General features: G+C 39.7%; 1 protein-coding gene across 1 annotated transcript; it reads left to right on the top strand.

Annotated features, from left to right (window-relative positions):
• Positions 1 to 91: 91 nt before the first annotated feature.
• LOC308075597 (protocadherin beta-15-like) lies at positions 92 to 13,583 on the top strand (the record flags this gene model as incomplete). Its single annotated transcript, XM_080415543.1, has 6 exons — positions 92 to 98; positions 630 to 1,118; positions 7,125 to 8,971; positions 9,070 to 9,125; positions 11,810 to 12,009; positions 13,291 to 13,583. The coding sequence occupies 6 exons, from the start codon at positions 92 to 94 to the stop codon at positions 13,581 to 13,583; spliced, it is 2,892 nt and encodes a 963-aa protein (XP_080271669.1).
• Between the last annotated feature and the right edge of the window lie 277 nt (positions 13,584 to 13,860).

Here is a 13,860-nt window from a genome sequence, read left to right as displayed (position 1 = left end):
GGAACAATGTAGGCCTGTAATGAGTGCATTGTAATATTGTGCCATTGGCGCAAAGCCGCTGTCCAAGGTCCTGGAAAACCTTTTTGCAACGATGACATGTAATGCTCGCTCACTCACTCACTCACTCACTCACTCACTCACTCACTCACTGAGAATTTCCACAAGAAATTGGATCGTAATTAGGAAGGTAGCCTAATTGAATCCCCATAGGGGTGTTGTCTAATTTTCGCTGTAGCGTTTTAAAAAATATATATATTAGCGTATAAGTCTATACAGTTGATGCGACAATCTCCATAATATCAAATACTTTGTTGAATTACCTCTTCTGATTCATACGCGTGGTGTCGCTATGTACTTGTTTTTGGAATAAAACATTCCCACACCCACCCACTATATAGTCGTATCGACTAATACAAAGCCTTCTGATTCTGAAAAACGAAGAAGCAGTAGGCACTATACCAGTCGTTTGCAGTCGATGTATTCTCTAAAGGTGTAGGCCTATTGTTTTTGTTTCTGTGAGAACATCTTTAATCTTGCTCATTTTGAAATGAGGCAGATAAGTGAATGGATTGTCCCGCAATACTGCGTCGTTGCTGTGATTTGTCTTTCATTTTGCTGCGTAAATGGAGACATAAGCTATTCTTTTCCAGAGGAGATGAAACGTGGATCTGTTGTTGGAAATATAGCCAAGGACCTCGGACTGGAGGTCGCAAGATTCTCTGCACGAAATCCACGTATTGACACCGAGGAAAGTAGTAGAAGGTATTTTGACATAAAGCTGAATTCTGGCGAGTTGATTGTCGCCGACAGGATTGACAGAGAAGGCTTATGTGGCAAGAAGGCGACATGCGTTTTAAAAGAAGAACTCGTTTTGGAGAATCCTCTGGAACTTCATCGCATTAGTGTCCATATACAAGATATCAACGATAATTCTCCACAATTCAACAAAGATGAGATAAATATTGAAATACGGGAATCGGCGGCTAAAGGAGCACGTTTCTTACTAGGGGAAGCACATGACGTAGACATAGGACAGAATGCAGTTCAGCGTTATTCATTAGAGAAAAATGAACACTTTATTTTAAATGTCAACACAAAAAGTGGAGGGAGAAAATATAGTGAGTTAGTCTTGGAAAAAGAGTTGGATCGGGAAGAACAGCAGGATACGAAATTACTGCTTACAGCCCTCGATGGTGGTTCACCACAGAGATCAGGTACTGTGATCATACACGTCACTGTACTGGATGCTAATGATAACGCCCCAGTGTTTAGCCAGGCCGTCTATAAAGCCAGTCTGCCTGAAAACTCTCCTGTAGACACCATTGTTATCACAGTGACTGCCACTGATGCAGATGAAGGCATTAATGGCGAAGTAACTTATGATTTCGATCATTTATCTGACGAGGATAAGCATTTATTTTCTCTTAACCAAAAAACTGGAGAAATAAAGGTTATTGGCCCAGTTGACTATGAAGATAAATCTTCATTTGAATTGCAAATAAGAGCAAATGATGGATTAGGTTTAACGTCATATTCCACATTAATAATTAATTTAACAGACGCTAATGATAATGCCCCTGCCATTTATTTAAAATCTTTAACTAATACCATACCAGAGAATGTGTCACCTGGCACGGAGGTGGGCATCATTAATGTTCAGGATAGAGACGCTGAGAATAATCGACAAGTTCACTGTTCCATTGAACAGAATGTTCCCTTTAAGCTGGTTCCATCCATCAAAAAATATTATTCTCTAGTGACCACGGGACAACTGGACCGTGAACTAGTGTCTGATTACAATATTACAATCATTGCCACTGATGAGGGCTCTCCACCTCTCTCATCTTCTAAAACAATTCACTTATCAGTTGGTGACATCAATGACAACCCACCGGTGTTTGAGAAACAGTTCTACAGCGCCTACGTCACTGAAAATAATAAGCCTGGATCCACTTTATGTCCAGTTTCTGCTCAAGACCCAGACTGGAGACAAAATGGTACAGTGATATATTCTCTCTTACCTGGTGAGGTAAATGGTTCACCTGTATCTTCCTATATATCTGTTAATGGAGACACAGGAGTAATTCACACAGTGAGGTCCTTCGATTATGAACAGTTCAGGAGCTTTAAAGTCCATGTGATAGCCAGAGACAACGGTTCTCCTCCTCTCAGCAGCAATGTGACTGTCAGTGTCTTCATAACGGATGTGAATGACAACTCTCCTCAAATACTCTACCCCACCCAGGAGGGTAACTCCTTCATGACAGAGCTGGTCCCCAAAGCTGCACTTGGGGGCTCGCTCGTATCCAAGGTGATAGCTGTAGATGCGGATTCTGGACAAAATGCCTGGTTGTCCTATCATATTGTCAAATCCACTGATCCAGGGCTTTTCACTATTGGTGTCCACAGTGGAGAGATCAGGACACAGAGAGACATTTCTGAATCTGACGGCATGAAACAGAACCTCATCGTGGCAGTGAGAGATAACGGGCAGCCTTCTCTCTCTGCCACCTGCCCCATATATTTACTTATTTCTGACAACTTGGCTGAAGTTCCAGAACTTAAAGATATGTCATATGACGAAAACAACTCTAAACTGACCTCATATCTTATCGTTGCACTGGTGTCTGTGTCCACTTTTTTCCTGACCTTCATAATTGTCATCCTGGGTGTGAAGTTTTGTCGCAGGAGAAAGCCCAGACTGTTATTTGATGGAGCTGTTGCCATCCCCAGTGCTTATCTCCCTCCGAATTACACAGACGTTGATGGCACAGGAACTTTACGCAGCACTTACAATTATGACGCCTACCTGACAACAGGTTCTAGAACCAGTGACTTCAAATTTGTCAGCTCTTACAATGACAACACATTGCCTGCTGACCAGACTATGAGAAAAAGTCCATCTGACTTTGCTGAGGCATTTGGAAATTCAGAGGAATCTCTTGAGGTATTTCACATTTCATCTTATTCATTTACTTCACTTGTTATGAATTTCATCTACAGTGCAAAATATATGCACTGAATTCTTAAAACATGAGATGGTAGTCACAATACAATATTGTTTGTTTGACTGCATTGTAAGTCATGGTTTGTCTTTTTGGTTCAATATCATTGTATGCTTGCGGCAATGCAGCATCTATGTTTTTCATGAGAACATACAGCTCACTTTGAAAAGTGTTTATTTCTTTCTTGATTTTCTACATTAGTACACTTTCACTGGTCACCCTTATCTTCCCAGTAGCACTTTTTTCCCTCTTACAGTTTCCTGTGAAAAGCACTTCGAACTTAAGTTTTGGTATATTTCCTCTTGTAATATTATTTAGTAGTCCTACCGATATATTGCACATGGATTTTATTGTTACTTTTCATGGCATACTCATCTGCAAAGCCAATTTTACACAGTACAAAACTTTTTGGCATTATTCCCATTAATGGAAAAGATGGTGAAGGGTTGACTCTCCTTGTGATGCAGGTGTGTCTTTGGTCATACACTGTATGTTCTCGGTTGGTCACAGCACGCTGTGAAAGATCATCATGGTATTATTGGTTTTGCTGTAGCTGCTTTTGTAGAAGGGAGTCTTTCTATCTCCCAAACGTTGGAGCACAGCAAAATCATGGGAGAGGAGAAAAATGAGAAGTCATTTATATTTCTGGTGTTTACTTTGACAACATATTTATTCATGTGTGTAGGCTTTGATTAAACTTAAAGGTAGAGTAAGTGATATTTTTCGGTTGAAACAAAGTGTTTTTGCTAAAAAGTTAAAGCATTATATTCTATATCAGCAATAGTAATCATTGCTATAGAGTGTTTGTTCAGTAACAGTTCTTTAATAAACAAAAAATACAAGTTCAAGTTGGTTGAAAATTGTCAGCCAATCAGGAAAATACCCATTTAATATCAGCTCCATTTGTCTACTAATTTCTTAGTGCCATCACTTCCAATCTCACTTGTTTAATCTGTATTCTGTGCAAGTTCTCTCTCCTGATAATAAGTGAAAATGCATTTTCTGTTTACTAAAGAGCAGGAAAGAAGGGCAGACTCCTGTTACTGAACAAACCAACAAACACTCTATATCAAGCTATAGCTAGCTCAATATTGAGCTATTTAACACTTATCTTAACTAAAAATATATAACTTACCCTATCTTTAATAGGAGGTTGTATCAATAGTTTATAATTTAGCATTTAATGAGCAATATATGTCCTCTGTTTGATAGTTTTTGAGATAGTAAATATTCCGTTGTCTGTTCCGTTGTCTGTTATCTCTAAAAGGGCAGTTTGAATGCACTCAGTGTTGGTTCTTTCCACTCAGTCTCTGTCCATGGTGCTGAATGTTGATATGGTCTTTAAAGGGGTATTTCACTTTAAGACACTTCTTCGGTCATTTTAACATAATATACTTTTTTTGTGGGCACCCCACGCAGTTGTTAAGTTGCTTCATTCAACATATTTGCTATTCATTTGATCAGACACACCCCCTCCTGCCCCTCCTGTATAAACCCATAACCATGGAGTTTGAATACACTTCAGTAGCCTATTTTAAATACTCCAGTATTTAAAGAAAATATACTATATATGAAAATGTGAAACTATTGAAAAACCACAGCACCTCATGCATTAGAAGGTATAAATAATTAAAATGTATTCAAAAATTAAGTTCAATCGGTTTAGGAGGAGGGGGTGAGTCTCATCAAATATAAAATATCGAAATATTAAACCAAGCAACCTAAAACTGTCTGGAATGTCCAAATAAGTGTTTTAAAGTGAAATACCCCTTTTATGTTTTGTCCATTTGGTTGATCATTTTAACCTCATCACATTTATTTGCAGTTTGATGATTTCATGTCTTTGCAAGACCAACAAGCTGGCTTTCAAATGAATGTGGAGACAACTTGGCTGAAGTCTCAGAACTAAAAGATATGTCTTGTGATGAGAACAATTCTAAACTGACTTTTCATCTCATCATTGCACTTTTTTCCTTACTTCATCATTGTCATGCTGGGTGTGAGGTTTTGTCACTGGCGAAAGCCCAGTCTTTTGTTTGATGGAGCTGTTGCCATCCCTTGTGCGTATCTCCCTCCTAATTACGCATAGATACAGGAGCCAGTGACTTGTGAGTGAGTTTGTCAGTTCTTACAATGACAGCGCTCTCCCTGCAAACTAGACCCTGAGGAAAAAGTCCAACACATATTGCTTAGGCATTTGGAGACTCCGATGGGTCAGCCGAGGAAGGAATACATTGCATAACCTTTTTTATCCCCCCCTCACATCAGAGCCAGTCATGCTTCATTTGGAAGCAGCTCAATTATGATCACCAACTTTATGACCACGTGTATTTATTTAGCCTTAAGTGATGTTATCTTTCGATATGCCTTTTGCTTGGGTTTGAAGGTCATGTGCTTCCATTAGCCTATATATTTTGCGTAGCGTGAGCTGTGTAATTTGGACTGTTGATTGTCTGTCTGTCTGTCTGTCTGTCTGTCTGTCTGTCTGTCTGTCTGTCTGTCTGTCTGTCTGTCTGTCTGTCTGTCTGTCTGTCTGTCTGTCTGTCTGTCTGTCCGTCTAAATGTAATCACTCTGACTGTCTGAATCCAGAGTGTACTGACGATATTTAAGAATAGCAGCCTGATACATTTTGATCATATCTAAATCAAATACGTCTCACATATTTTATATTTAGTAAACATCTTATTGTATTTATAGATCTGCTGGACTGGATTTGTTACCTTATAAACTTTAGAGCACCTGGTTTATTTGTTATTCGTCTTTTCGTCTATATCATGTTTTTATTATTATTAGCCTATTAATATTAATATTAATATTAATATTAATATTAATATTAATATATTATTATTATTATTATTATTAGGCTAAGTTTGCATTATTTTATTGATTTAAGCTTCATGATGAATTGCGTCAATGCTGGAATGCAATGGTGAATGATACATGCCCAAAATTCAAATTCAAAGTTCAATTGAAGAAATTAATTTGTGAAAACATGATATTATATGGGTGGAAACACAGTACAAAATATAAAATGGACTCAGCAATTTGTTTCTATACACGCATTGGCTGACTGATGATCATTTGCAATGTAAACCCGTTGCTTCAAGTGGAAATAGTTGTCTCTTTATGGCACTGAAATCATTAATGTACTTTTGTCTGAGATACTTTATTGTTATTACAGTTTAAAATGCGTATGTTTACGTTTTTTACTTCGAGCAGCAAGCCCTTGCGTTGAGACAAGAGGGCTATTTTCACATAAGCCTCCTTACAGTGTTATTAGATGGATTTGCTAAGGAATGTTTCAATATATCTGAATATGTCTGATGTTGTATTGGCAAAACATGGACTCATAGCGTCGCTGTTCACCAGCTGAGGGCCAAAATACATCTCCACCCTCAAGGTATTGCATAGATTTATAGCTTCGTCTCCTCGTCCCCGACCCCGAGAAAATAGTTCAGTCGCATGTTTTGTCAGTTCAGTGCATTTTTTATTGAATTGTTGTGGTTTACATTTCATTCCATTCGTAAATATTAAACTGTGGATTTCAACAAACGCTGTTGGTTTTGCATGCCTCAGGATGGGATACAAAGGACTGCCGTCGCCAGGCCTGATCTGGGGCTTTGCTTTCTTCCTAATGCTGCATCTCGTTTATGGGGACCTAAGCTATACATTCCCTGAGGAGCTGAAACGCGGATCTGTTATTGGAAATATAGCCAAGGATCTTGGGCTCGATGGGGCCAGACTGACGGCTCGAAAGGCTCGTATTGACACCAAGGGTAATCGTAAACGGCTTGTTGACATTAATCTGAGTACTGGTGATTTGATCGCTGCCGAAAGAATTGACAGAGACGGTCTTTGTGGAAAAAAGGCGTCGTGCGTATTGAAAATTGAACTGGTTTTGGAAAATCCATTAGAGCTTCATCGTACAACTCTTAATATTCAAGATATAAATGACAACTCTCCGCAATTCAAGGAAAGCGTTATAAGTTTGGAAATACAAGAGTCGGCAGTTAAAGGAGCTCGTTTTCTTATAGAGGAAGCACACGATGTGGATGTAGGCCAGAACTCCATTCAGAAATACATGCTTGAAAAAAATGACAATTTTATCTTGGCTGTAGAGAGTAACACTGTTGAGCTGGTTCTAGATAAAGAGCTTGATCGCGAAAATCAGCAGGATATTAATTTATTGCTCACAGCCACTGATGGTGGTACTCCACAAAGATCAGGCACTGCAGTCATACACATCACTGTATTGGATGCTAATGATAACTCTCCCGTGTTTAGCCAAGCCGTTTATAAAGCCAGTCTGGCTGAAAACTCTCCTCTGGATACTGTAGTGGCTACAGTGAGCGCTACGGATGCAGATGAAGGTTTAAATGGAGAAGTAACGTATGAATTTGGCCATGTATCAGAAGAAGATGCAAAGTTATTTTCTATTGATCGTAAAATGGGAGAAATTAAAGTAATTGGTGTCACTGATTTTGAAGAGCAGACATCTTTTGAAATTAAAGTGAAGGCCAAGGATGGTTTAGGGCTAACCTCATATGCTAAAGTTATCATAGATATTACTGATGTTAATGATAACGTGCCAGAGATCTATTTGAAATCTCTAACACAATATATACCTGAGAACGTACCACCTGGTTCAGAGGTGGGCATCATTAATGTGCTGGATAGAGACTCTGAGAATAACCAGCAAGTACAGTGCTCCATTCAGCTAAATATGCCTTTTAAGCTGGTTCCATCCATCAAAAACTATTACTCTCTGGTCACTACGGGTCAACTGGACCGTGAGCTAGTGTCTGATTATAATATAACAATCACTGCCACAGACGAGGGCTCTCCACCTCTGTCCTCCTCTAAAACGATTCACTTATCAGTGGGTGACGTGAATGATAACCCACCTGTGTTTGAGGAACAGTCCTACAATGCGTACTTGACTGAAAATAACAAACCTGGATTTACTTTATGTTCTGTTACTGCTCAGGATCCAGACTGGAGACAAAACGGAACAGTGATTTACTCTCTTTTACCTGGTGAGATAAATGGTTCTCCAGCATCCACCTTTCTATCTATAAATGGAGACACAGGGGTTATCCACGCTGTGAGATCTTTTGATTATGAACAGTTCAGGAGCTTTAAAGTCCACATTATGGCCAGAGACAATGGCTCTCCTCCTCTCAGCAGTAACGTGACTGTCAGTGTCTTCATAACGGATGTGAATGACAACTCTCCTCAGATATTGTACCCCGCCTCGGAGCGAAGCTCATTCATGACTGAGCTGGTCCCCAAAAGTGCGAATGGGGGCTCTCTCGTGTCCAAGGTGATAGCAGTCGATGCAGACTCTGGACAAAATGCCTGGCTGTCTTATCATATTGTGAAATCCACAGATCCGGGACTTTTCACTATTGGTCTCCACGGTGGAGAGATCAGGACACAGCGGGACATTTCTGAATCCGACAGCATGAAACAGAACCTTGTTGTGGCAGTGAAAGATAATGGACAGCCTTCTCTCTCTGCTACCTGTTCCGTGTATTTACTTATTTCTGACAACTTGGCTGAAGTTCCAGAACTAAAGGATATGTCTTATGATGAGAATAATTCTACACTGACTTCTTATCTCATCGTTGCACTGGTGTCTGTGTCCACCTTTTTCCTGACCTTTATAATTGTTATCCTGGGTGTGAAGTTTTGTCACAGGAGAAAGCCCAGACTGTTGTTTGATGGAGCAGTTGCCATCCCTAGTGCTTATCTTCCTCCCAATTACGCAGAGGTTGACGGCACAGGAACTTTACGCAGCACTTACAATTATGACGCCTACTTGACGACGGGTTCTCGAACCAGTGACTTCAAGTTCATCAGCTCTTACAATGACAACACACTACCTGCTGACCAGACTCTGAGAAAAAGTCCATCTGACTTTGCTGAGGCATTTGGAGACTCTGAGGGTGAGGGGTCACCTGAGGTAGGCACATGTTCACACTTCTTATACCAGGTCAAAATGACCTTAAACTCTATAGCTGAATGGGAAATTAATAGGCCATCTGTGTATTTATAACCTAGTTCGCTAAAGACGCAGCTCTTGCCTGCAGTCACATGGTGAACGGCTGCTGTCCATGGTGCTGGAAAATCATATATATACACTCTTTCTCTTTCTCTTTCTCTTTCTCTTTCTCTCTATCTCTTACTCTCTATCTCTTACTCTCTCTCTCTCTCTCTCTCTCTCTCTCTCTCTCTCTCTCTCTCTCTCTCTCTCTCTCTCTCTCTCTCTCTCTCTCTCTCTCTCTCTCTCTCTCTCTCTCTCTCTCTCTCTCTCTACCCCTCTCTTTCTCTCTCTCTCTACCCCTCTCTTTCTCTCTCTCTAATAATTATAATATTAATGACAACAATAACGGCAACGATAATTATTATTAACTAGACCATACCCGGTGAAGTGCGCAGGCGAAACTCCCCTCTTGTCCCGTCGCGCTGCACGCCAACGGGACAATTTTGTGACAGTAAATATTCCGTTGTCTCTGTTATCTCTGAAAGGGCAGTTTGAACGCACTCAGTGTTGGTTCTTGCCGCTCAGTCTCTGTCCATGATGCTGAATGTTGATATGGTCTTTAAAGGGGTATTTCACTTTAAAACACTTCTTCGGTCATTTTAACATAATATACTTTTTTTGTGGGCACCCCACGCAGTTGTTAAGTTGCTTCATTCAACATATTTGCTATTCATTTGATCAGACACGCCCCCTCCTGCCCCTCCTATATAAACCCATAACCATGGAGTTTGAATACACTTCAGCAGCCTATTTTATATACTCCAGTATTTAAAGGAAATATACTATGAAAATGTGAAAGTAATTGAAAAACCACAGCACCTCATGCATTAGAAGGTATCAATCATCAGAACAGGTAGCCTACGTGTGTTTTCAATTAGTCTCAAATTAATTCGAAGTTCAATGGGTTTAGGAGGAGGGGGTGAGTCTCATCAAATATAAAATATCGAAATATGAAATCAAGCAACCTAAAAACTGTCTGGAATGCACACAAAGGTTAAAATGTCCAAATAAGTGTTTTAAAGTGAAATACCCCTTTTATGTTTTGGCCAATTGGTTGATCATTTTAACCTCGTCGCATTTATTTGCAGTTTGATGGCTTCATGTCTTTGCAAGACCAACAAGCTGGCTTCAAATGAATGTGGAGACAACTTGGCTGAAGTCTCAGAACTAAAAGATATGTCTTGTGATGAGACTTTTTCCCTTACCTTCATCATTGTCATGCTGGGTGTGAGGTTTTGTCACTGGCAAAAGCCCAGTCTTTTGTTTGATGGAGCTGTTGCCATCCCTTGTGCGTATCTCCCTCCTAATTACGCATAGATACAGGAACTTTACGCAGCACTTGCATACCTGACGACGAGTTCCAGAGCCAGTGACTTGTGAATGAGTTTGTCAGCTCTTACAATGACAGCGCTCTCCCTGCAGACTAGACCCTGAGGAAAAAGTCCAACACATATTGCTTAGGCATTTGGAGACTCTGATGGGTCAGCCGAGGAAGGAATACATTTTTTACCCCCTCACATCAGAGCCAGTGCTTCATTTGGAAGTAGCTCAATTATGATTACCAACTTTATGACCACTTGTATTTATTTAGCCTTAAGTGATGTTATCTTTCGATATGCCTTTTGCTTGGGTTTGAAGGTCAATTGCTTCCATTAGCCTATATATTTTGCGTATCTTGAGCTGTGTTATTTGGACTGTTGATTGTCTGTCTGTCTGTCTGTCAAAATGTAATCACTCTGACTGTCTGAATCCAGAGTGTACTGACGATATTTAAGAATAGCAGCCTGCTACATTTTGATCATATTTAAATCAAATACATTTAGTAAACATCTTATTGTATTTATAGATCTGCTGGACTGGATTTGTTACCTTATAAACTTTAGAGCACCTGGTATTTATTTGTTATTCGTCTTTTCGTCTAAATAATGTTTTTTTTATTATTATTAGCCTATTATTATTATTATTATTATTATTATTATTATTATTATTATTATTATTATTATTATTGTTATTATTTGTAGGCTAAGTTTGCATTATTTTATTGATTTAAGCTTCATGATGAATTGCGTCAATGCTGGAATGCAATGGTGAATGATAAATGCCCAAAATTCAAATTCAAAGTTCAATTGAAGAAATTAATTTGACAGCTGTGAAACATGATATTATATGGGTGGAAACACAGTACAAAATATAAAATGGACTCAGCCATTTGTTTCAATACACGCATTGGCTGACTGATGATCATTTGCAATGTAAACCCGTTGCTTCAAGTGGAAATAGTTGTCTCTTTATGCCTTTATGGCACTGAAATCATTAATGTACTTTTGTCTGAGATACTTTATTGTTATTACAGTTTAAAATGCGTATGTTTCCGTTTTTTACTTCGAGCAGCAAGCCCTTGCGTTGAGACAAGAGGGTTATTTCACATAAGCCTCCTTACGGTATTATTAGATGGATTTGCTAAGGAATGTTTCAATATATCTGAATATGGTGTCTGATGTTGTATTAGCAAAACATGGACTCATAGCGTCGCTGTTCACCAGCTGAGGGCCAAAATACATCTCCACCCTCAAATATTGCATAGATTTATAGCTTCATCTCCTCGTCCCCGACCCCAAGAATATAGTTCGGTCGTAGGCTTTAACAGTTCAGTGCATTTTGATTTGAGGGACATTGTTCTGGTTTACATTTCATCCATATATTCGTAGATATTCAAATGTGGATGTCAACAAACGCTGTTGGTTTTGCGTGCCTCAGGATGGGATACAAAGGATTACCGTCACTAGGCCTGGTCTGGGGCTTTGCTTTCTTCCTAATGCTGCATCTCGTTTATGGGGACCTAAGCTATACATTCCCCGAGGAGCTGAAACGCGGATCTGTTATTGGAAATATAGCCAAGGACCTTGGGCTGGATGGGGCCAGACTGACGGCTCGAAAGGCTCGTATTGATACCAAGAGTAATCGTAAACGGCTTGTTGACATTAATCTGAGTACTGGTGATTTGATCGCTGCTGAACGAATTGACAGAGATGGTCTTTGTGGAAAAAAGGCGTCATGCGTATTAAAAATTGAACTGGTTTTGGAAAATCCATTAGAGCTTCATCAGACAACTCTTAATATTCAAGATATAAATGACAACTCTCCGCAATTCAAGGAAAGCGTTATTACATTGGAAATACATGAGTTGGCAGTTAAAGGAGCTCGTTTTCTCGTAGAAGAAGCACACGATGCCGATGTGGGCCAGAACTCCATTCAGAAATACATGCTTGAAAATAATGACAATTTTGTCTTGGCTGTAGAGAGTAACATGGTTGAGCTAGTTCTTGATAAAGAGCTTGATCGTGAGAATCGGCAGGATATTAATTTATTGCTCACAGCCACTGATGGTGGTACTCCACAAAGATCAGGCACTGCAGTCATACACATCACTGTATTGGATGCTAATGATAACTCTCCCGTGTTTAGCCAAGCCGTCTATAAAGCCAGTCTGCCTGAAAACTCTCCTCTGGATACTGTAGTGGCTACAGTGAGCGCTACGGATGCAGATGAAGGTTTAAATGGAGAAGTAACGTATGAATTTGGCCATGTATCAGAAGAAGATGCAAAGTTATTTTCTATTGATCGTAAAATGGGAGAAATTAAACTAATTGGTGTCACTGATTTTGAAGAGCAGTCATCTTTTGAAATTAAAGTGAAGGCCAAGGATGGGCCAGGGCTAACCTCATATGCTAAAGTTATCATAGATATTACTGATGTCAATGATAACGTGCCAGAGATTTATTTGAAATCTCTAACACAATATATAGCAGAGAACGTACCACCTGGTTCAGAGGTGGGCATCATTAATGTGCAGGATAGAGACTCTGAGAATAACCAGCAAGTACAGTGCTCCATTCAGCTAAATATGCCTTTTAAGCTGGTTCCATCCATCAAAAACTATTACTCTCTCGTCACTACGGGTCAACTGGACCGTGAGCTAGTGTCTGATTATAATATAACAATCACTGCCACAGACGAGGGCTCTCCACCTCTGTCCTCCTCTAAAATGATTCACTTGTCAGTGGGTGACGTGAATGACAACCCACCTGTGTTTGAGGAACAGTCCTACAATGCGTACTTGACTGAACATAACAAACCTGGATTTACTTTATGTTCTGTTACTGCTCAGGATCCAGACTGGAGACAAAACGGAACAGTGATTTACTCTCTTTTACCTGGTGAGATAAATGGTTCTCCAGCATCCACCTTTCTATCTATAAATGGAGACACAGGGGTGATTCACGCTGTGAGGTCTTTTGACTATGAACAGTTCAGGAGCTTTAAAGTCCAAATTATGGCCAGAGACAATGGCTCTCCTCCTCTCAGCAGTAACGTGACTGTCAGTGTCTTCATAACGGATGTGAATGACAACTCTCCTCAGATATTGTACCCTGCCTCGGAGCGAAGCTCATTCATGACTGAGCTGGTCCCCAAAAGTGCGAATGGGGGCTCTCTCGTGTCCAAGGTGATAGCAGTCGATGCAGACTCTTAGGCCGTGTGGTGACCCACCAAAAAGTGCCTAGAAAATGAATTTCGTTCCCACGACTTGGATCTACTTTTTCAATGCATTTTTGCATAGACAATACCCTTGTGGACTTTGGGTTAAAATTTCTCCGCACAAAATCCTGCAGTATTTTTTCACAAGCCAGAAATGTGTATAAAAGTGAATAACCAAAAAACGAAAATCTTGTGCTGCTGTTTTTGCTTGTAAAATGTGTTATTGTTTTTGGCAACACAAAATCTTTCTCAAATGTCATAAATACATGTAC

Source organism: Gymnoscopelus braueri (genome assembly GCF_963280865.1).
Source record: "Gymnoscopelus braueri genome assembly, chromosome: 20".
Taxonomy (NCBI): Eukaryota; Metazoa; Chordata; class Actinopteri; order Myctophiformes; family Myctophidae; genus Gymnoscopelus; species Gymnoscopelus braueri.
The sequence above is the reverse complement of the archived record's forward strand: the minus strand, read 5'-3'. Positions and strand labels throughout refer to the sequence as shown.